Source organism: Vipera berus, assembly GCF_964194415.1.
Source record: "Vipera berus genome assembly, chromosome: 5".
Classification (NCBI taxonomy): Eukaryota; Metazoa; Chordata; class Lepidosauria; order Squamata; family Viperidae; genus Vipera; species Vipera berus.
The window spans coordinates 88,278,018-88,303,697 of NC_138207.1; the positions used below are offsets into that span (position 1 = coordinate 88,278,018).

General features: G+C 40.1%; 1 protein-coding gene across 1 annotated transcript in view; it reads left to right on the plus strand.

Annotated features, from left to right (window-relative positions):
- CTNNA3 (catenin alpha 3) overlaps positions 1–25,680 on the plus strand; it is a gene marked incomplete at its 5' end in the record, with an annotated part of 847,188 nt that overhangs the window by 693,972 nt on the left and 127,536 nt on the right. Inside the window, one exon of the mRNA XM_081329881.1 lies at positions 2,661–2,812. Within this exon, the coding sequence (XP_081186007.1) occupies positions 2,661–2,812 (152 nt within the window). The remainder of the gene's footprint in view (positions 1–2,660; positions 2,813–25,680) is intronic.

The following is a 25,680-nucleotide window of genomic DNA, read 5'->3' on the forward strand; positions in this document are numbered from 1 at the left end:
AAAGGCCACGAATTAAACTTAAGATTATGCAGGATACTCGTGAAAGTGGTGGTCTTAAAATGCCTAATCTTAAATTATATTATGAAGCTGCTGCGTTGTCAGGAATAAGTGATTGGATTAATTTGACACAAGGGAGATTATTAAATCTTGAGGGCCACGACTTGTTATTTGGCTGGCATGCATATTTGTTGTATGATAAGAAGGTAGATAATGTGTTTAAAGTGCATATTTTAAGACAGGCATTGTTGAGAGTTTGGAAGAAGTATAGACATAAGTTGGACTACAAGATGCCGTTGTGGGCAATCCCGAAACATGCAATAGAAAACATAAATGTTGGCTTCAAACATGATGTGACTACGTATAAGGAGATCTTAAGCTTGGAAAGGAACGTCTGGTGTTTGAAGCCGTACAATCTCTTGCGAGATGAGAAGATCGTTCAAACTTGGTTCCAATATACTCAATTACGTGCCAGGTGGAAAGAAGATCAGAAAATTGGTTTCTCAATGACTGATGAAAATTTGATAAAGCAAATTAGAAACCAGGGTCCAGCACATATCAAACGGATTTATCTTGCATTGATAGATATTGACTCGGAAACAGAACTTGTTAAAGACTGTATGATAAAATGGGCCCAGAATATTCAAGAAGTTATTACAATGGACACGTGGGAAAAGATCTGGGTGAGGAACGTAAAATTTACGCAAGCCCAAAACCTAAGAGAGAACTTTTATAAAATGTTTTATAGATGGCATTTAGATCCTAAAAAGCTTGCAAGTATGTATCCGAATTATCAACCTAAATGTTGGAGGTGTGGTGGCGAAGATGCAACGTATTTTCATATATGGTGGACCTGCAAAAAGGTTAAGGCTTTTTGGATAAAAATTTGGTGGAATATGCAGAAGATCTTTAAGCAAAGGATAAAGTTTTGTCCGCAATTGTTTTTGTTGGGCATAATTACAGATGCTACTGTTGTGGACATTAAGTTGATGTTGAACTTAATTACAGCAGCAAGACTCTTAATAGGTCAATATTGGAAAAAGGAGGAACTGCCGACTATAGAAGAATGGACTCTAAAGTTTTCTGACCTGGCGGAAATGGCAAAGATTTCGGCTTACTTGAAAGATCATTCGCAAGAACGTTATATTATGGAGTGGAAAAAGTGGATTGATTATATCCAGAACAAATATGGGACTAAAAAGTTTCATTTAGCATTTGAATAAGTTTTTTCTTTTTTCTTTTTTTTTCTTTTTATATGTAATATTAGTATTGCTTATAGTCATTTTATATGAGCTAGAGGGCGATAGAATTAATAGTTTATTGTTGTTAGCATATGGATGTTTATGATTGTTCTTTGTTTTTATACCTTGTACTTAGCTCTGGGAAGTCGGGGGGGGAGGGGGGAATGGGGGGGAGGGATAGGGAGGATTAGGTAGGGGTGGGGGGAGGGGGGATTGTTAAAGATAAAATGTACTGTAAAACTTTTCAATAAAAAAATAATAATAATTTTACTGTTATTGTTATTAAGAGGAGGGAAATATAGGGAAGGTATGGGTGGCATGCTTTTAAATTTAGCTAAGACTACCAGTTGCCCAGATACAATAATCAAATTAATATGCAGTATTCAGATTCAGGAACAAAAATAGATGTATTCCTGATCCTCCCTCTCTTCAACTGAACTGACAAAGTAGTTTATTAACCTAAGGACTTGCCTGAAGCTATTATTCTTTGATGTCCTTTAGTTGAATCTCAGGAAGATAGTCCATCAAATTTATATATACATTGGCTCTTGGAAAAGAGCTATGCTCACATATGCAGGTGGTCCAAAATACACTTCTGAATCATTTTTGAAGCATTCAGAAGCTTCAAAATAATATATACTGTACACTGTTTGTGTTACATATGCCTTTTTCATTTACCTTCTTTTTCTACAGTATTTTGCCCCTTTTTCTTAAGTTTCTAAGTGATAAAAATATGAAGAACAGCAATTTCAGATTGATCCCACTGACAAACACAAGCTGATTGATCATATGAACAATCAATTTACATCAAGATTTGTGAACAAATTGAATATTAATATGTTATATGGTATAATGAGTATAGTACTGAAATTTGTTTCTCAGTTTCTCTTAAATGTGTGAAGCATTCTCGGAGCCCTTTCAAATTTTTTAAAAATTCTTATAACCTTATTTTATTACAGTCAAGTATAGAGGGTGCAGGTACATCCTGTTTTTTTTCTGCTACCTGTCTGTGCAGACTTCCTGATTACCAAATATTTTTGACCTGAAAAAGCTTACAGGAAAAGATCTTTTAAAGTGTCTTCCCTGGGGACTGAATTGCACCAGGGGAAGCCAGTGACCCTGCCAAATGTCAGAGAGTGTTTTGTACAATAATAAAAAGAAACCCAAACAAACGTGTTTTTACACAATTTAGGACATCTTATAAATAAGGGAGGTGCAGGAACTTGTTAATGACCATTTCATGAATTTCTTTTCAACTGAATTTCGTTTTCAATAAATCGAAGAATGATTTCAAAAAGGCAGAATAAACTGGGAACGTGGTAGTTGTAAGCCAATCTCAATAAAATTTAATTGTTCAAAATTAAGAGAGAAGAGTTTAAAAGTCATTCATCAACCCCCTTCTAAAAAAAATTTATTTGACAGTGATTCCAGAATTCATTGCTCAAGTCAACACTGCACTGGAAAACTTAAACAGGAATACGATTCATCTGTTTGACGATAACCAATTTGTTGACATCTCTAAGAAGATTTACGACACAGTTCATGACATTAGATGTTCAGTTATGATGATTCGGGTAAGTGTTTGATTCTTTCATTCATTTCTAATTAACAGATGTGTCATTAATATTGCTATGCAAAATTAATATGGGCCAGAAACTGAACAAAAATAATGTGGAAATAGCAGTTTCAGTGGTATTTTTTTCAGTATAATAAAAAGTATTAGAATGCAGCTGAATAAAACCGTATTATTGCATCATGGACCTATTATATCTACTACAAGCAAAAGAAATGCACTGCCTATGTCCCAGGACTTTTCTTGTTTTTCTAAAGATATACTGTATAAACAATGATGGGAAATAACACTTCAAACTGTAAATGTTTCTTATTTCTAAATGCTCCCCACATGCAGTCAGCATGTAGGTACAGCAGAGGCTAACCTGCCCTTATAGGAAAGTATAAGTCAGTCCCTGGGATTCAAATATCCACAGGCCAAGCACTGGGTCAGAGGTGTCTTCAAGTTCACTCCCAGCAGCATGGTGCTTAAATCTGAAAATTGGTGAATACTCTTCTCTTTTTTTAAAAAAAAAAAAGATTTTTATTTAATTTTATAAGGTTGGGGAAGGGGTAGGACCAGGATAGGGATTAAGGTTCAGGGTGGGGTTAGGATCAGGATTGGGGTTGGGATGGGATTGGGAACAACATTGGGTTGGCCCCAGTAACATTTTCAAGCTTTAGCAAACAAACTATTGTCCGGGTACATATGTTCAGTTGACGCTAATCAATATAATAGTAAATAGCTGTAATATATATGCTAAACGATAATCATAAACGGTATCAGTTGGTCAATATATATCATTCTCCTTACTAAGATATATTCAAAGTAACATATCACATTCATTTCTCGCTAATTCATTTTCCTGTGAATACTCTTCTCTGATGTAGATTGAAAGACTAACTGTTGGGGCTACATTGCCAAAGAGTTTGAGGTAAACAGAATCCGAGTCCTTTCCATGCAGTCATTTATTTGAAATCAGGCTCCGATTCTAGCCTTCTGTTCCATTTCACAGAAAGCAAAGGCAGTATGAAGCAAAGGGATAGCTAGACCTTAAAAGGTGAAGTACTTTACAGTGTAACAGTGACTCTTCATTCTATTTCACTTCTCATTGCTTTTCATTGCTACTCCCTTTTGTCACCCATAATCTCTCCTCATGGGTGTTCCATTTTCTATTCATACTTCTGTCCTTTTGGTGCTCTTTTTAGATGCTCTGTGTTTTCATGTCTTTTTTTTCTTTTTCCTGCTCAAGTACAGGTTTTACTAGATGCTCCTGCAACAATTACTACAAATATAGAATGCTATTGTCTTGCTCCTCCCAACTGAATGATAGTCACCCTCTGCAGCAGTGTTCTTCAACCTTGGCAACTTGAAAATGCGTGGACTTTAACTTTAATTTCCCAGCCAGCATGCTGGGAGTTGAAATCTACACATCTTCAAGTTGCCCAATGGAGAAACGCTTTCTACAGTTTGTTTGGACAGCCCTGGACTAGCAAGGAAGAACACCAGCTGGCTTTATCTGTCTAAAGCACAGTCATAGATGCTGGTCCCATTCATCTGAGGAAACCATATTAGAATCTTTAAATCCAATAGATTCAGTGCTAGAAGTGAGTCCTTCGATTTTTATATGCAAATTAGTTAGAGATGATAGGCAAGTTTAGTATGTTATTCATGCTTATAAAAGCTTTTTAAAAGTTTTATAGAAAAGTAAATTCTTGCCTGTACATCAAAAAAGCAAATTATTTGCTGACACATTCCTTTCAAATACTGCACCCACATGAACGTAGTCAATGCAGAATGAACACTTTTCTTTATTGTTAAATGAGCAAATTCATCAACACACATTTCTAAGGAATGTTGACTCTCATCTCTGGAAAGAAACACATTTTAACTTTATTAGCATACTATGCAATGGTAAATATTTTTGCACAATTCTTCTAAGAGAGGTTGTAAAATACTGGGCTGATGATGTAGGGACTAAGTGACATTGGGGTTTTCAGAACAAAGCATAGATAGATATTAAATTTACACATGAAATGAACACTTCAAATATGCTGTTTACAGTTTTCTAAGTGCTATTATCACTGATTCTTTATCCATGTATGAGATACATTGGCCATTTTTTAAAATTTGCATAGTTGTAATATTCAGTGGGTTAGGATGCTGAGCTGTTCGATCAGAAGGTCGGCAGTTTGGTGGGTTGAATCCCGAGTGCCACGTAATAGTGAGCGCGTTACTCGTCCCAGCTTCTGCCAACCTAGCAGTTCGAAAGCACGTAAAAATGCAAGTAGAAAAATAGGGAACACTACGGTGGGAAGGTAACAGCGTTCTGTGCGCCTTTGGCGTCTAGTCAATCTGGCCACATGACCACGGAGATGTCCTCGGACAAGCCCTGGCTCTTCGGCTTTGAAACGGACATGAGCACCGGCTCCTAGAGTCGGAAACAATTAGCACGCATGTGCGGGGGAAACTTTACCATTTAATATTCAGTAAAAGAATCAATATGTACCTACTCTATCCATATAAATGTGATGAAGCCAAAATGAAGGAAAATTGTACAAAATGATTTAAAACAGAGAGTGTATGGAAATGTGCATGTTTCAGTAAACACATGGAAAACCTTTCTTACTCTCTTTCTGCCCCTTCAAATATCCCCACCTCCAAGCAAAGAGGATGCAAGGGCTTTTCTCAGTGTGAAAAGAACTGTTGCTGTCATTGTACAAAAAATTCAGCAGGTAGAACCTGGCTTTCCTTCACCAAAAAGGCAATCCATTATCCCCTAATTTGCCTATGTGTAATTTGGTCATCTCTAAGTATTTGTCAACCATCTTCAGAGCAAGATGTTCTCTGGTTTTATCACTTTCAGTCTAGTCTGCTACAGTACAAGAACCCTTGTACAAATTCCATCTTTCTGTGCCCCCCACTTTAGCTTTCCAAAAAAAATTGACTGGCTATTTGCAAAATAATCTAAGCAGTTTCTCTAAAGCAGCTTGCCTGGCTGAGGAATTCTGGGAGTTGAAGTCCACAAGCCATAAAAGGGCCAAGTTTGAAGACCCCTGCTCTAAATGGACTATGGTATCGTTCTGCATTTGGCATTTACAATAGTGAAATAAATCACACAATGGCAATTTTGCCCCCATATTGGTTTTTGCTAAAGTGGCAGTAGTAGATAATGTCAGTTTATTTTCTAAACAAAACCTATATTCAAGACCTATGATCACATTTTATCCCCACTGTTCCAGCTCCACCTTTCTGTTCCAAGAAAGCCAGCTAGGTCCACTTCTAGAGTGAGAAGAAAAACTGATAGATCTACTATAAATTTGCCATTCTTCTCCTCACTTGGGCTGTCATAACAGTGCAAGAATCGAAGAGTCAAATCAGCCCAGATCAATTCCAGATTCATTTTAACATGCAAATAGCAGGGTAATGTGCATTTTTCTGATTGCATGCAAACATAACCTGAGCAATTGGTTAGAATGGGAACCTGTCAAGTTACTTTACCCCTTTAAGTATTTGAGAAAACAATGCTACCCAGCTGCATGCAGAGTGAGATCAGGGTTTCTGGCCTGTCAACAAACTCTTCTTTGATAGGAATAGGAAGATTTGTCTTCTTTTAGATGAGTTAGAAAAAAAAACCCAGAGCAGTTCCTGAAGGCATGAGCATTGGTTTAAGGACAGAATTCTCTTCTAGTGAGCTGCACTGTGTGTTAGTTAGAGGATGTATGTCAGTGTGAAGCTCAGTGACAAAGACATTTGTAGTATCAATGTCTCTTGATAAGAGAGAAAGCGGTGTGTATGGCTGCAATATTTCCAGCTGATTAAAATAATTGGAGTTTCTTGAAAAGGCTCCACACTAATCTGGAAGGAAGATAGTTTGTAGAAGTGTGTCAGTTGAAATTATAGGTCACTGTAAGCCATTAAAGGTTGTTTGTTTGTTTTCAATGTACTTTCCAAGGTGACTGTATATATTCCACTGAAGCGTGCCCTAGGGGACAATTCATAATATACAGAAACCTTCTTATAATTTCCTTTCTTGGGAAAAAAACCTGCCCTTCCCCAAGATGCTATATTGTTATCTCTCTCCTTCGTCTATTTACTGGGGGGAGGGGGGGCAAGTGACATGTAGGAAGATAGATTAGATATCAAGCTCCAAGGTCTTAGTGTAAAACATGATTTATCTATATTACAATAGTTAACACTGAATTCTGAGACAAACCAACAAAACATTTCTGTTCCCTAAATTTCAGCATAGTCCACTGCTCACCTGAGCTATTGCAGGGTTTGTTTTAATATCACAAGGCCCACTAACTACTAGCACTGACCTCATTCCCTCAAAACTAGGGTGGGTATTTTGACCAACAAAAAAGGAGAAAGACGGGAGAAAACCTGCATTTGGAATGAAGGATACATTTAATTAGGTACTAGACAATCAATCCTAGATTTATTTTAAGCTGTGTATTAGGCATTTCAGCATATCTGTGCATTATTTAGGCATGTGGACCTTCCACAGCAGCCAAGGTGAGGAAATTAGCATGCATTATGGCCAGCTGCTGGCTGGCTCTCAATGGAACTTTTAACCCTGTAAGTACAATGAGCTTTGTGAGTGTATTACACAGAACTCTGTCAACTGATGTTAAGTTGGACTGCTAATAGTGATGTTCAAAATTCAAGCAATTCCTCAGAAAAAATAAATATTTAGGAGACAAAGGGAATTTAATATAAATACATATTATATTCCTTTGGTAACAGCAGAGTGTCAAATGATTGACAACCATCTCGCTTCAGACTCCATTATTATTCTGAAAGGTGATTGTTGAAAATGGCAATTAGTCCCCTGCTAGATTATTGGTTCAAAATAATTAAGCTTTCCATTCATTCTGTAAAAGTGCCAGAGTGCTCTGATACTTTTATAATTTCTTTATTCACTGTTTAGCATATTTCTTATACCTTACCTTTTTCACAGCAAGTTTAGGTCCTTTCAGACATTTGCCAATGATGACTTATATAAGTAGTTTGAAAGATTACTGGCCATTGCAAGAGAAATGATTGAAACAGCCAATAAAATTTGATCTGTTTGGGTCATAAATAAGAAATTATCTAATTGAACATAGATATATGTTTGAATTCAAATGATTTTATCTCTTGTTTTTCTACCCAGATACATGAGAACAAAGGAATAATATTTCCGATATACTGAATATTAGGAAAAGCTAAAAAAGCAGAGCTGAGCCATGGACAAAACTGAAATTCAGATTCATTCATGTATTTATTTACATTATTTCCATGCCACCCAATCATATATTCTCTGAAAGTGCATATTGAATGCCAAATTATAAAAATAACCACTCCAACCCACATTAAGATAACTAAATGTGATATTTATTGCTTAAATTAAAATATATATATAAATGTCAAGAATTAAAAAAACAGTTGCCACATATTGCATGCTCACCAAAAGCTCATAGAAAAACTTCAGAATTTAATGCCTTCTAAAGCACCAGAAATAAAGAAAAAGAAATAAATGTAAAGAAGCAACTTCCAATCTTCTTTATAGCAGTTATAATTTTATCAACTGTCCTCCCTCTTTAAGCTTACATCCTGATTCCATTCTTTTCATATTTTACCCTTTCTAATAATCAAATCAATAAATCACATTTTTTCCATTTCTAACAAAAATTTCACAAAGGCTTTCAGTCACTAACAAATACAATTGCTCTCTTGTCCTTAATCAAACAAGACAATTTGGTTATTTCTACAAATATTGTCATCTTCAAACCGTGCCCACTCCATTACCGGCAATGGGGAAAAAGTCGCGATACGTCACGTGATGTCACATGATGTCGCGAGTTTGACATGCCTGTGTTAGAGTGTTCAAAATAACTGATGAGGGCAGGAGATACTTCTTGGAGATTGGGTAGAGAATAAACTTTTTTCATGTCCTAAAGCTCAACTAAAAACTTTCTTAGACTTCACAGATTCAGAACCAGTGGTGGGATTCAGCCAGTGTACACCAGTTCTGTAGAACCAATAGCTAAATTTTGCTGCATTTGGAGAACCAGCTGGCTTCCAGAAGTCCATCTAGGCCTCAGAGGCCTGGAGGTGGCCTCCCAGGCCTAGAACGGCCTACCACAATTGCATGGATGCCACTTCCAGAAGTCTGCTCTAGGCCTTGGAGGCCTGGAGGTGGCTCTCAGGCCTAGAACGGTCTGCCGGAAGTGCATGGATACAACTTCCGGAAGTCTGTTCTAGGCCTCAGAGGGCCAGGCCTACATCAAATAAGAGAACCGGTTGTTCAGGTATTTGAATTCCACCACTGTTCAGAACCGTTGTGTAAAGCACTGAACCCAGAAAGAACTTGGAACTCTTGGAACCAAGATAAGAATTCTTAAGTTATAAAGAGATGATCTTCTTAAATAAACAGGAGATGCACCACATAAACACAGGGACCTGATAATCTTTTAAACCCATTCACAGCAGGAACTTTGAAAGGACAGATGGTTTCCAGTAAACACTTGATGAAAAGTAACATATGGATAACAGATTTCAGCATAAGGACCACTGATAGAGAGGTGTGTGCTTTCTTTTAAAGATTTTCTAGCTATGCTATGCTTAAGAGGAACCAGGGCTTTTTTTCTCATAGAACGCTCAGAACAGCGTTCCGGCACCTTTTTTTTTTGCAAAAAAAAAAAAAAAAAGCTCCCTCTATTGGCTTTCGAAAGCCTATTGCAGGAGTAGGCAATCTTGGCTCTTTTTTATGACTCATGGACTTCAACTCCCAGAAATCCTGAGCCAGCCACATTGACGGGAAAGAGAGTGGTTTCCAAGCTGAGCCATGCTGGCTCAGGGATTCTGGGAGTTGAAGTCTTTGAGTCCTAAAAGAGCCAAGGTTGCCTACCCTGCACTAGAGGAGGACACTAAAATTATTTACAAGGTTACTTCTTTAGGAACTAAAATTTTAGAATCTAAAACAGCTAATTCAAAAAAGCCAACAGGAAAGAACCGCACATTTTTCATCTGCTTCTGTCTTTTGGAAGGTAAAATTAGATAACAAAATAATCTATTTCCTATGAACATCTCTGCAATGAAATCAATAAAGGTAACAGGAAAGAAATGAGAAATATTTTTCTCAATGTAATATGTCTAATTTACCTGATGCTAGAAAAAAAATAGTATGTTTTGTACATACTCTATTACAACTAAACCACTTTAAATTAAACAATTCTTAAGAATGAAATATTCTTAATTTGGACTTTACTTTTACTGTTTGGACTGTTGTGTGTTTTGAAAAATAGATTATTTAGAATCTAGTTATGCTGCACTTCAGTCTTTAAATAATTAACCTAGTATATTTATTTATTTTAATTCCATTTATATCCCGCCCTTCTCTGAAGACTCAGGGTGGCTTACAAGCTTAGCAGTAGCCTTCATTCTATGTATATGCCTGCTTATTAGGGCTTTCACACACACCCCAAGCGGCATTATTACAAAGTCAGCTTAATTGCCCCCAACAATCTGGGTCCTCATTTTACCTACCTCAGAAGGATGGAAGGCTGAGTCAACCTTATACATAACAATATATGATGTTTTCCATGGTGAGCTTAACATCAATAACAACATTTATTAAAAAGGCTAAAATAATTTCTGGTGGTATTATTTGTACATTAAAATTTTGTTTAGTCACCATCTTTCACTTTTCACATTCTGGACAAGCAGTGGTCATGTATCCTAGCAAAAGATGTTGCATATGTGCATAAGCGTAGTCAGTAGCATATGCCTTTTTAAAAATATCAAACATGCAAAGAAACAAAAATAAGTCCAAAATATCAGTATTACATCCAGAAATGCCACCTTTGCAACAAAATATTTCTCATCCATAACTACGGCACCCTAAGGATACCTGCATACATGCAAATGCTTCCCTGGGATCAGTAACGCAGCAGGGATTGCTTTTTCCTTCCAGTAACAGATTGCTGGGAAATACCAAACATGGCCTTGAGAATTCCAATGTTTGTTACAAATTTTTCTGGATGTGGTTGGAAAGAGGCCTAGAAATGCCAGCACAAATACATCACATTTGCTGAACGTGCACACACAACTAATTACAATCTTCATTTATATATAATATATCTAAAATGAGATGGGCTGTTTCAACTGCAACTTGCAAACCATTCCATTTTGCGGCAAAACAATCCAGACAAGCTGATTAGCAGAGCTTAGAGAGGACTCATTTACACAATTTTTGGGAAGGAAAGAAACAGAAGGACAGTTTAACATCTTCCAGTTGATGTTATGTTATGTAACATCTTCTGGGAGTTGAAGTCCACGAGTCATAAAAGAGGCAAGGTTGCCTACGCCTGGCCTATTGGCTTTCGAAAGCCAATAGGAATTGCTGCTGAGCGTGCCAAAAGACCCAGCCGGCAATCATTGCACAGGCAAGTTGTCTGCAGCGAAGGCAGCAACTTTACACCCCTCCCTGCTGCCCAACTACACCATCTCAACCAGGTAAGTAAGATATTATTTACAAATAGGATGGCAATAAACAATTTAAGCTGCATTTACATCAGGGCTTTTCAACAAATTGTTTTCAATTTCTATATTTGTGCATTTTGATATTTATGTCACTGTTCACCGCCCTGAGTCCTTGGGGAGAAGGGCAGTATACAAATCAAATAAATAAATAAATAAACCTTTTCAGAAATTGTACCACTTTTAGGACATAACAATATTCAAGCACCACCAGTACTTAACAAAGTGTCAAAAACGATGAGTAAAAAAAGGGGGGGTATTTTGGGTTTCATTGGTTAGATTTATTTATTGTTATAGAAATGGCTAGTTTATAATATTATAGAAAAGCAAAAAGTTGAGGTTCAATGTTAATGCTTCCTTCTACTCCTGTAACAGAGGAAGTCAGAAGTCAGTGCCTTTTCTTTTTCCCTTCTCCCCCTCACTTTTCCCTTTTTCTCTCACCCTTCACTCGCAAAAGCCCTCCCACTCACTCACACTTTGCTCACAAAAGCCTCCAGTCACTCTCACTCACTCCTCCATCTCTTTTAAAGGCACCTCGTTCAGTCTCTCCCCCACTTACTCCATCTCTTTCAAAGGCCTCTTGCTTGCTCGCTCACTTACTGCCCCATCGCTTCCAAACGCCATTTGCTCATTCACTCACTCACTTACTGCCCTGTCACTTCCAAATGTCATTTGCTCGTTCACACACTCACTGCCTCGACACTTCCAAATGCCATTTGCTCATTCACTCACTCACTTACTGCCCCCATCACTTCCAAATGCTTCCAAACGCCACTTGCTCACTCACTTATTGCATTTGGAAGCAATGGGGCAGTAAGTGAACGAGTGCCAGTGCCGGAGGCCATCAGCTGTTTGGCACTGGAGACCACTGCCATGAGGAACACAGCTCTGGTTCGGGGTTCGGAGCAGCTCTGGGTGGGGGCTTAGCGCGGGCTGCGGCATGGCAACTGCAGGGAGGGGAATCCCCATGGCGGCTGTGGGGAGAGGAAACCCTGCGGCATATGGCTCCAAGCCACAGGGGCAGGGGTGCAAAGGATGGGCAGCGACACCGTAGCAAGACACCGGTATCACTCCCAGTGACAGCACCTCTGAGTTCCGGCACCTTTTTTTTTTAGAAAAAAAGCACTGAGAGGAACTAAAACAATATCAATGCAGGAAGCACAGAAAGGATCACTAATATGACAAAAAAGTGGCTCACTGACCTGCAGTTTAATAATTATTTGCACAGTAGAATGAGAAAAACGGCAAATCTGTTGCCAATTTCTGTCAAGCATCTCTGTTTTGCATTCCTTTACATTTTCTTTTCTCCTGCAGCTACAGTACAAAAGTGACTGAAAAATAGAAAGAGATATTTGTGTTTTACCATGAACTGGGCAAATATTCTCCCTTTAGATGTAATCTGTGATCTTAGTTTCTGATACAAATTATACTGCAAAGAACTAGCCAATGAAAAAACATTCCTTTAGTCTACTCAAAAAAGGAAGAAAGAAATAGCTATGCTTTATGCTTTAGTGTCTGATGGTATAAAACTGTCCTAAGTGAAAGAATGTAATGATTTCTAACTCTATATCTAATAACAAGTTTTCATTGAGAAATTCAAAAGGAAATAAACTACGTAATTACTTTCTCAAAACTCTTTTATATCACAGTTCAGTCCAGGATATCCACAGCAGGTAGTGGGTGTCAAAAAAATCAAGATGGCAGCTATGATCACACAGTTCAATCTTTGACCACATTTTTAGGTTTATGCATATAAAAAAGGGGGGCTCACTCATGCTGTCATGGCTGCCATCTTGATTTTTTTGACATTTCCCATTGAGGGTCCTGGCCTATTCCATAACTTAGAGAAAGTGTCAGATATTTTTTTATTGACAACACCGGTTTTTTACACACACACACACACACACACACACACACACTCACACAAGCACACAGCTTCACCAATCCTTCTCAAACAGTGAAATTGCTTAAGAAAAGAACCTTGGCTAGAAGGCTGTGGTGATGGTGATGGTTGTCAATCAGTATTCAGAATTGAAGAAGAAGATGGATAAAAACATCAAAGGGAAAAATCTCCAAGATATTTGCTGCAAATAAATGTCATACTGTTCTCTCACTGTGCAAGGACAGCCAAATTATTTTGCCCCTCAGAGCAAAAACACAAAAACAAAACCTAGTGCATTTTTTGTCCCAACCCCTCAACCTAATTTTCCTGTGGTGAAGTCCTCATCCTGCATAATGGTAGGTCCATATCCCATATTCCGAATTACTATATTGGGAAAGGTTAACAGTAAAGATAGTATTGCCAAGTCTCTAATCAACTCTGCATCAGGTATCCCCTAAATAGTTGAATGTATAGGACAGAACATATAACTTTATGCATATTTACTCATGAGGGTTGTCTGGGGATTTTTTAAAATAGGATGGGAAGTCACTAAAGGTATTTTCTGTTCAAGAGAAATAGGGGTGGCACACAGCAAGCAGACCTAAGAGAGAGAGAGGCTATCACTGGAAAGTCAGCAGGAGTTGACCCATGAACTAAAATGCATCAATGGCAACCTTCCTGTTGAGAAATAAAACTTGTCTGTTAAAGGTTAACTCCATGGTTTCTACACAGAAAACAATATTTAAGAAAGCACTTGACAGTTTATGAACAGGAAACTAAGCTTTTCCATTGCCTCCAACTGGGCAGCATCAGACCATTTGGCACCTGAATCAACCAGTTCTTAGGTAGGGGGGCATCAGCATGATGTCAAAATCTCTCTTTTTCCTTCAAACCTGCAGCTTCAGCATGAAGTCAGATTGAACAGCCTCAGTTGCTCTTTTTACTGAGGCAAGAACAAATTGGATCATTTGGGTCTTTTTAAAAAAAGCATGAGGGTTTTTAGTACAACACAACATGCTGCTAGTTATAGGAATGGCTACATCTGGTTACCAAAAGAGGTAGATAAAATGGATGCAAGCAGAAATTTTGGCAACATGCAAGCTATGCCTGCGCTGGGTAGTTTGGGAAGGAAACTTGCAGGTGACATAAAAGTAGAAGAATAGTGGGACACTGCAGATCTGGCAGTGCTGCCTGAAAACGTGCCAACATGAATGCCAATCCTCATAATTTTTGTCTGCATTAGCCCCAATGTTTTTATTTAGATTTAGTTATTTCAAAACATAAAGCAAAATTGACTTTAGTCAATCATTTAACTGAAAATAAAAGCTTTTTCTTACTTCATAATTTAAAGAAATCATTTGCTTAATAAAACACTGTCAATAAAGCTGCCAAGAATGCTGTCTAGAAAATAATAGCTGTGTCTTAAAGTGCATACATTGCTGTTGTAGCCATTGAGTTCTTTTTTATGACTCCAGCTTAGGCATCAATTGCTGCCAGCTTTTTCAATAATTGCTAAGATTGAGATAGAGGACAGAAATCATTGTGTAGATTACATAAAAGAAAACTGAACATACTCATGCATACAAACTCACACATACAATAGGGGAGAGAGTGAGACAGTGATGGGATTCAGCTGGTTCGCACCAGTTCGGTAGAACCAGTAATGAAATTTTGTTGAGTTCGGAGAACTGGCTGAACCCATGCTGCTTCTGGAAATCCGTTCTAGGCCTTGGAGGCCTGGAGGAGATCTCCCAGGCCTAGGACGGCCCACCAGAAGTGCATGGATGTCACTTCCGGAAGTCCATTCTAGGCCTCGGAGGCCCAGGCCTGCATCCACGCAGAGAACTGGACATTCAGGTATTTGAATCCCACCACTGGAGTGAGAGAATATAATATAAACTATCTGGAAAAAGGCTGGAGAAATTTGGAGTCCATATTTATAAAGGTGCTCCATCCCAAGTGGGAGAGATATAAAAAATTTGTTTTATAATTCTTGCTATATTGGCTCTTGCATTGTGCATTTGTGAGGAATAAAAAGCTGTCAGGCTTGGAATCAGCACACGGCCCCACCAGTCAGAGGCCTCCCCAAAGAATCACTGCCATGCTCCTTCTAGACAGCAGCTCAGAAGTTCAAATGGTAGTTTGAAGGCAGCTGGTACTGAACACAGCCCCCGTGCTGCCACTGTCAAAGCCTGCCTGGGTGCTTCAAAGGCAGTGGGGTCAGTGAGGGAGCCCTCAGACAAGATGTGAGGCTGATCTTGAGCACAATGGTAATTATTGCTTTTATCTCACCTAAATCAAGTCTAGAATATAAGAGATGCCTCGAGGCTGTCACAGTCTCTTTTCAAAGACATGAAATTGAATGTGTGCTTAAGTATTCAGGCCCGCAGCTCTGAGGTGGGTGGGATGAAAAGGAACCAGGGATTAATTTAATATTTGAGGATGAGTGCAGGACCTCTGGAAAAGCGGAGAGATTGCTTTAGATGAAATAGGCAAAAGTTTGATTTTATTTTATAACTAGCAAGGTTCCCCCTCTCTAGAATCCATTGAGAAAAGACATTTCATCAGCACATACGGCTCTGGTTAGAGGCCGTGTGCCCTGCAGAGAGGACAGAGAAGCAAAGCCTCTGTCAGGTGCTCCTCATTCATGAGGATGGAGGGAGAGACCAGTATCTGCAGTTCATCTCTCCTCACATCTTTGCGGATTTTCCAACTACCAGGACCCCAAAATTCTTACCCATCCCCACTTTGTAGAAAAAAAAATAGTGATTGAAGGTAGCCACCATGTGTTGAAATCAACTATTCAGGACAAAGATACTGAAGTGAGTATATATACATTTCACCATTCATTCATTCATCTACAATTCCTAAAATAAGAGATTGTTTAAATTTGTATTATAAATTGTGAGGCCATACATTATTTCTGATTTTTTTAAAAAATAAAACATATTTCTGGAGTCTCACTGCAGGTAAACATAATGGCAAGTTGATAAAAAAACTATTAATTCTGCTTTAAAAACAAGTCCATCAGCAAACTTCAATTTAGAAATTACTAAATCAGCAAGAGCCTTTTCTGTCTTTCACTGTGTCCTGAGCATCAGAACATGCTGGCCCACTGAATGATCTGAACAGAAGATCGTTGAACTGAAGGCTGTGGAACCACTTCTATAAAATGTCTGGGGGATCAATAAAAGTCAAGTACAGTATTCCCCAACACTTGCTTCTTCCAGGGTGACCAGACCAGATTTTTTCACTCCCAGTTTTTACAGTCAACCTTTCTCAGAAAATATCACATTTTGAAAATGAGAGTCAGAATTGGTAGTATTTTTTTCTGCGCTAAGGATAATACACCAAGTTGCCTTACATTGCCACTTCGTTGTGCAATTTGCTTCTATTTCATCTAGTTTCATTTGCAGCTTTTCAAACAGCAGGGCAGAGAGTGTTCCTTAAAAGTGTCTTCTATCTCCACAGTCTTTTCCAGAAAGCAATTAGATTTTTTTTGTTCCCAATTGAATGAAGTTTGTTCAATTCTTGTTTCAGCTGGGATATAAAATGTCAAATACCACAGTAGGTCAATGATAGAAATGAATGTCATACTGTGATTTCTAACATTGTACCCTGACCTATGCAGTTTTCTTAACAACTTCCCTCTATTTTTTTATACCAGCTGAAATTTTCCATGTAGAAGTTACAGGTTTTTTATTCTGGGGGGTGGAGAGCAGGTTTTTGAAAGTTTTTTTTGTCATATTGGATAAATTAATGTCAGATGGAGAGCACTTTCCTTTGAGATGTAATTGCAGTTGTCATAACTTAGAAATCTTGCACAATGTTTCTTTACACAGGATTGAAGGCAGACTCACCTGGTGGTTTCAGACTAGTTGGTCAGAAGGTCTCTAATAGCTTAGGAGTAGTTAATGAGCAATTTCTGAATATGATCAGAAAGAAGTCAAGGTAGCAACCGTGATGGTACAAAGATCCACCTGTTTTTTATGAACTTTAAGTTCATATTCTAATGTACTGTAGTAATTACAAATACGGAAAAAGAAATGGTGTTAATTGCCACCCTTTCCATGAATAAAGATAATAGCTGTCTAATGCCATGCATATGACACTAAATATTGATAGAGCCAGAGTAATCCTATGGACTTAAGCCACCTTTCTTCATCAAATGCCAGATGATTGGAGAGAGGGGAGAATCTGACCCTTATCAGAAAGCCTGCATTGTTAAAGCTTTTGTTTTCAATTAGGAGTTAGCTTGACCATCCCTAGAGATTACTCAGAGGAAGAATAGTCCTTTCGTTTTTTAGCCACTAAACAACTATTTCAATGGTTGTTGTGTTTGTTTTAATATTTTATTTTTTGTTTTTGTAAGCAGTTTTGTGTGGTCACAGACAGTAAAACAATGCAAAAATAGTAAATCTAATCAGGGCAATCCAAGCAAGAGAAAATTGGAACACTCTCAGGGATTTAGCATTAATGATGGAAACTGTTGGAAAGCTAGTTGCAGGGGTTTTTTTTTTGTCATAGAACGCCCAGAACGGAGTTCCGGCACCTTTTTTGGATGGAACCTTGTAGGGTAGGCAAGGTGGCTTGTATATGTCATATATGTCATATGTGTGAGTTCCGGCACCTTTTTCTTTTACAAAAAAAGCACTGGCTGCTTGTATATGTGGGCTAACTTGAGTTCAAAAATTTAAAATGCTTGATTTTAAGCTACAATTAACATTCTCTAGAGACTCTGAAAGATGCATTTACTGAATTAAATTCTAGTACCTCTTATGTTCTAGTAGCACTTACATAATTAGAGAAGTAAAAATATTTAGGTTTATATTTCATGGCTTTTGCATGGATTTATTTTTTTGCAAAATTTTGTTTCTTCTATTAGAAACTTAAACAACCAAGTTATTTATTTACTCAGTGCAGCCCCTGTTTATGTGCTCTGGGGGACATCAACAAAATTTGAAATAAAAGAGCTGGCTTGGTTCCACAAGAAGGGAGAATCTGTATGAAACACATTCATATGATAAATTTCCTAAATCTTCTTAATAGTCCTCTGTAGTGGAATTGCAGAAGGTGAGGAGCTACTGGAATGCACCCCTTTTGCTACATGTGTGAATATTCCCCTTCATGTAAGGCAGACATGTCAAACACAAGGCCCGGGGCCTGGATCTGGCCCGCAAAGTGGTTTCATGTGGCCCGCAAAGCCATCCTGGAAACAGTGAGGGAACGGCCCCCACTGCCTTGGCCCTGGCCCAGAGATGCTCCTTCTGCCAGAGACCCTCAAATCTGTCCCACTCCTGCCCAGGCCCCCATAGGCACCCTTGATGCGAACAATGTAGAGTTGGCCATGCCCACCCAGTAGGCCATACGCACTCTAGCCACGCCCACCCAGTAGGCCACGCCCACCCTGGCCATACCCACCTGGCCCCCTGAGGGCAACTGCAGTGCTGATGCGGCCCTCAGTGAAATCGAGTCTGACACCCCTGATGTAAGGAGTACATGTTGGTTGCAACCAGTAGCTTACGTTTTAGAATTTTAAACCTTAAACTCAGTGATAGGCATGACATGGACTGACATGGACAATTGTCTTTATGTATACTCTATATCTACATAGGGTGCCCTTAGTATATATAATACTACCTAGAAAACAAACAAGCTTATATTTTCCCAGAACAATAGAAATGATCAGTTAAGATGGAAAGGCATAATTTTTTCATATTATCCCTAAGAGATGAATTCTGTCTGAACAGAGATCCTGAAACAGTACTGGCCCCAAGCCAGCTTTGAGGTACATCTGCTGTTTCTAACAGTTGAAGGAATTTACATTCTATTTGTCATTCATTCCATCCGCCTGCCTTTGATATTACTCATAGCTTTTATGTTTTCAATAAAATCTTGAAGAAACTTTGTTCTGTGTTCAGTGTATCCAGCCCTCCTGATTGGTACCCTAGAGCAAAATATCCACCAATCTTGTAAGAGTACCTACTAGCCATCAATCTAAAGCTGCCTAGAGATGGTTGCTTCATGATGATGGAGTCAGAAAACATTTCATAAATGAAGTAGAGCAGAAAACCATTGCTCTACTTCATTTATGAAATCAAAATCAAATATGTGTTGAGACAACTGCATGGTTGTCATGGAAGATGAGAAATCCTGAGTCACTGATGACTGAACATCCTCCAGGGCAATCTCGCACCATACCAAAATCAGTCTGGCTTGTGGGGTGGACAGTCTCCTTCTGTTGGCCTGTCCACAGTGCTGGGATTCAAATACCTGAACATCCAGTTCTGTCAGAATCCATTTATATTTCATTTCTAACTATCTCTTCTGTGCAAAACCCAAATCTCACCTTCCCCTGGATTTTGCCATTCCCAAGGAGGAGAGGGAACAAACATGGGGTTGTATTGCTTTCACTTCCTTCCTTAAATGTGACCTTTTGTTTATTCCACCTGCCTGCTATCCATCACAATATAACCAATTGCTTTCTCATTAGACATTTCCTCTTATCTTACGGGCAGCTAGGAAAGGGGGTGGGAGGGGAGGAATGAAACCCTCTGGAATCTGGTTTGTTTCTCCGGATGGAATGTGAGGGGGTGGAAATGATCCTGCTACAAACAGACTGATGTCTCTCCTTTTCCCACAAGGGGCTTACCACCTGGAGCTTGGCTGATCCAGAGCTGATTGAATGAACTGTGGGGTGGGGTTTGCTTGGGGACACTTTAAAAATATCGATGTGTGAGGGGATTCCTCAGATCCCGTCTATTATGACTGCTATCTCCTATTTCTTAGTAAAAGTTCCTACTTGGAAAACCTTGTCTCCAAGAGTCCTTCTTTCTTAAGATGTGGGCTGAAGTGGGTTCTGACAGGTTCTCTGTGTGGATGCAGACCTGGGCACTCTGAGGCCTAGAATGGACTTCCAGAAGTGACATCAATGCACTTCTGATGAGCCGTTCTAGGACTGGGAGGCCTCCACCAGGCCAAGAACAGACTTCTAGAAGTGACACTCACTTCCGGTGGGCCGTTCTAGGCCTGGGAGGCCTCCTCCAGGCCTCTGAGGCCTACAACAGACTTCCAGAAGTGACATCAATGCACTTTCAGTGGGCCGTTCTAGGCCTGGGAGGCCTCCACCAGGCCTAGAATGGACTTCCGGAAGTGACGTCCACGCACTTCCGGTGGGCCGTTCTCCGAGGCCTAGAATGGATTTCCAGAAGCAGCATGGGCTCAGCCGGTTCTCCGAACTCAAGAAAAATTAGCTACTGGTTCTTCTGAACCGCTGCAAACAAGCTGAATCCCACCATTGCCTGTCCATCCATATACTGCAGGGTGCACTCAAAACTTGTGCCTTGCTGGATGGAGCATCTGGTCAGTGAGACAGAATTTCTACAAACATCTCAACTTTATTGTTCCCTCCCAATTTTACCTTGTGTCATGGTTGACTCGCTACACAGCCCCCCTCGCAACCAGACAACGGTAACAGGAGGGAATGCATGGGAAACTAAGGGAGGCTTGGGAGGGAAATTTGGAATAGAAATGTGCTGACTAGAAGCCTGACACAGACCCAACACCCCAAGGTCACCAGCTGGGAACATCCAAGGCAGACAAATCATTTCCTAAAAAAAAGTGAGTGCAAATTATTGGACAATGGACTATGGGAGGTTCAGGGGAGAAAAGGGAAAGCTTTCCTATGCTGCTTTCACACAAAATAGCTAGAATTGGTTTTTTTTATTTCTATTTCTGTACCCATTTGGAATTTTCAATAGTTATTCTCTTGATTAAAAAATCAATCAGTTTCTTTTGCTATCTAAACCAGTGGGACAGTTGACATTTTTAAGCCAGTTCTCACAGAAATAGCCTACCAGGACCCCACCAGGAGGTCAACCCTGAGATGTCAGTTACGGGCAAAGACTTGGAGGAGAGGAAGAAAACAGGAGAGGCCCCAGCTCAGGAAGAACCCACACCCCCTCAGGCTGGAGCAGGATCACAATCAGCCAGGGCATGCCCTAAACCAAAGACTGAGAAGTCTGAGCAACTGGCTGCAGTCACAAAGGAGTGAGTGAGGGATGCAGTCCCATACCAGGGGCCAAAGACCCACTGGGCAATGAACATGGGTGAGGCAGTGGAGGCTGAAAACCCCCTTCCCACTTCTGGGGTCAACGTGGTTCGAGGCAGCAAGTGGAAAGTGAAGCAGCTAGCCAAATGGGACACCCCTGCTGAGTAGAAGCTCCAGATCATGGGTCATAGCCTGCCCATTGAGCAAGATGTTCAGAGGGAAGGAAATTCATGGTATGGGAATGCTGGGAACTGTGACTGCTGTCAGCAGGCTGGAAGTTATAAAACCCCCAGTGGTCCTGGCTACTCCTTCCCCTCCTATTCCTTAGCCAGCACAACCAGCAGCTACGGTCAGGTGGCAGTGACAGCGGGCTTCACCACACTCTCTTCTCCATTGCAGCTGGTGCTACTGGTAGCCCTGGCTGCAGTCAGGGCCCCAGCACCAGCAACCACAGCCAGAATCCCAGCACAGGTGGCAGCAGGCGGTATTCTGCCCAGGGGTTTGTCCCAATATGGGAAGAGCGCCAGCCACCCCTCCCGTGGCCCCTTTCAATGGACACCCAAACCGCCTAGCCCATTTTCTTGCTCAAGACTGGCATTACATAGAGTGTTATGGAGCAATGTACCCAGGCAATATGGCATATCATTGGGGTCAACCTGGAAGAGAGTGCTTCAAAGTGGTTAGAGTTGCTGCATGATGAAAATGCCCCAGAACTGGATGACCTTGACATCTTCATGCAAGCCCTGTGAGTGTGGTTGAAAGACCCCATAGTGGCCCAGCATGCAGTAGCTTGTATCTGGGCTCTGAAGCAGGGGAAGCGGCCAGTAATGGAATATATACGTTTTTCAATAAAGTTACATCTTGGTAAAAAAAATGTCCTAGGAGTTTCTTCTGCTCTCTAACCCAGTGGGACAGTTGACACTTCGTAGCACAGAGTAGCCTGGCAAATTAAACTAAAGGAGTGAATTTCCTCACTTGAGGTGGCTTGGTCTCCAGGATATCACATCAGATCAATAGGTTCAGGGGCCACCATCTTTGTCACCTTGACTTCTTTAATTAGGCTGCAACCTGAAAGGAAGCAGGACCTGTCACTGCCCTGCCCTCCTTTCCTTGCAACAGGCCTGTCACCGTATCTCCTCCTGATGTTTACTACTTCAGTGTTTGTACCAGGCCAATTTCCTTGTGCTTTTGCCCCCATTTTTAACATGTTTCTTAATGCCACATTAGAGAAAATCAATTCTGATTTCTCTCTCTCTCCCCTACAATTTGTATAACTATATACTACTAAAACTTTCCTGTTTTAGTAGTATATATATCCTGCATAATCTTTAACTTGGCAAAGAAGTGCATCACAGGGCAAAACTTTCAACCAAGGTACCTCAGATGGGCTGATTTACAGATTGCCTGCAAAATGACTCATAACTCCCAAGGAATTAAATTTTATATAAAAAAGTATAATAAAAAAACATAAAACATTTTGTGACATAATACAAAATGCCACAAACCCTTTCCTGTGGTCAATTCCTACTGTTTGACTGTGCTATGCTTCAACATGGGATACTTTCAAGAAAGATACATCTTTAAGTATCTTGCTGAACTTATCTAGCATATCAGAAATTCTGCCATTGTTGAAGGCATTAAGGAATCTGGTAAGGAAATATTTCTGAAATGATGGGGGTCACAGAGGGTCTAGGAAAAGATCAAAGTGTGACCTTCCTATAGTGCAGGCCCCTTTTGAATCACTCCCAGAGTGTGCAGTGGTTAGAATGCAGTTTTGCAGACTAACTCTGCCCACTGCCAGGAGTTCGTCCTGACTGGGTCAAGCCTTCCAACTTTCTGAGGTTTTTAAAATGAGGACCCAGGTTGTTGGGGGTAATAAGCTGACATTGTAGACCACCCAGAGATTGCTGTAAAGTGCTATAGGGAGGTATATACTGTAAGTCAGACATGTCAAACACAAGGCCCGGGGGCCGGATCCGGCCCGCGAAGTGGTTTCATGCGGCCCGCGAAGCCATCCTGGCAACAGTGAGGGAACGGCCCCCACGGCCTTGGCCCTGGCCCAGAGACCCTCCTCCTGCCTGAGACCCTCAGATCTGTCCCACTCCTGCCCAGGCCCCCATAGGCACCCTTGATGCGAACGATGTAGAGCTGGCCACGCCCACCCAGTAGGCCATACGTACTCTAGCCACACACACCCAGTAGGCCACGCCCACCCTGGCCACACCCACCCAGCCCCCTGAGGGCAACCGCAATGCTGATGCGGCCCTCAATGAAATTGAGTTTGACACCCCTGCTGTAAGTCTAAGTGCTATTGCTGTTACTATCCTTGCTTCCAAAGAGCTCTTACAATTGTTTAAGATCAAGCCCACTCTTTGATGATTGTGTGAGAATAAATAGAAAGGTAGCTAGCCAGACCTACCGGTATATCATATCCCTCCCTCCCTCTCTCCCTCTCCTGCTATAATATAAACTTCACCATCACCATTAGAAGTGACCACTTCATTTTCTGGCTGAAAATGATATGTGTAGTATTCCAATTTAGATGAAAGGTACAAGATTGGGAAACCTTATTTTCTTTTTTACTGTTGTACAACAATTTAATTCCAATTTAAGGATAATCCTCCTTGAAGTGAAGCTTGGGAACTACCACAGATACTTTCTTCAGTTCACCTAAATCTGGAGCAAACATCATCACACTAAAGCATGTGCCACCAATTTCCAGAATGTTCCATTGGGCTGGTTTATCAATCTGCCCAACTTCTTTAACAGTATGAAACAGCAGCATATTGGCTATACAGATTGCACTAATAAATAATGAAAAATTATGAAAATTTATTTTGTTACTTTCAAATTTCTCCTTTCCCTCTATAATCCCAGAGGCTTCTTATAATTTCCTTCTGAAAAATATGAACTGTCTGTACAAAGAAATGTTGACAATCCCAGCCAGAAGCATCAGAAAAAGCCACGGCTGCTATTAGTTGGTTTCTGTGAAATAATCATTTTTTGCTCAGTTTAACTGCTCCTCATAATTCTCCAAAAAGCACTTTTCATTCTGTACAGTAATTCATCAATTATGGGAGCAGGTGCTCACCAATGAACAAGTAGCCCTTCAACTTTGCACAGGTATTGACTATGTCTGTGGGTGCTAATGAGACCTATTAGGATATGATTGATGAGTCTGTTGGCAGAGGAGCACCAAGCTATCTTGGAAGCAACAGCACAGGAGCTCAAGCTGTGAAATTATAGAGGCACAGGAGGAATTCAGTGCAGCATTTTTCCACAAATGGTTTGGAGACCCTTTGAAAGGTCTCCAAAGCAACATTAGTGACATAATTTATTTCAACGAATAGAGAAATGTAGGTTCTTTTGTTGAACCTATATCTCAAGGTTTCTGTCCTTCAGAATGACCAAAGCAGGCCTTGAACTTGGTGAAGTCTCAGATGTTAATGTTACCATGCAGAACAAGTGACCAGTATTCTGGTCTGGACCACTATAAATGGCAGATGACAGGTTAATTTTCTTCCTATAGATACCGAAATAGCACAACATAGATAAACCTTTATTGTGCTCTTATGCTCTAGGTCAGGGATCCCCAACCTTGGCGACTTTAAGATCTGTGGACTTTAACTCCCAGAATTCCCCAGCCAGCCATGCTGGGTGGAAAATTCTGGGAGTTGAAGTCCACAGGTCTTAAAGTTGCCAAGGTTGGGGACCCCTTCTCTTGGTTATTATTTAGGGATCTTTTCATATCACAGAGCAGTTACAAAAACAATGCTCCTCAGTTTACAGCAGGGGTGTCAAACTGCTGGCCTGCGGGCTGGACGCATCACCCAGAAGCCATGCCCACCCCATTGCCAGCAATGCCAAAACCATCCCAATACATTGCACGACATCACATGATGTTGTGAGTTTGACATGTCTGGTTTACAGGGTCTTCCGTCTAACTCTAACATGTCTCACTCTGTCAGGATGAAGTGATGTAATCAAGATCCTGAAGTGGTGGGAGAACATTTAGCCTTTTTGGACATGTGTCTGCAAAGGGCATATTTTTCTTCTTCCCTTTCTTGATTGCCTCCTCAAGTCGTGTATTTTCTTTCAGTTTCCTTGATCTGTGTAGAACAGGAGTTTTCAACCTTATCACAGATTGTACCACTTTTAGGACATGACAATATTTGACTACCACCAGTGCTTAGCAAGGTTTCAAAAACTTCATGACTAAAAAAAAGGGGGGGATTTTGGGTTTTACTGATTAGATTCATTGGGTGTTATAGAAATGGCTAGTTTATAATATTATGGAAAAGTAAAAAGTTGAGGTTCAATATTAATACTTCCTTCTACTGCAAGAGAGGAAGTCTGTTCTTTTTCTGTTCTCCCCCTCACTTTTCCCCACTTTGTCCTCCCCACTATGTCCTACTATTTGCTTTTGTATTTT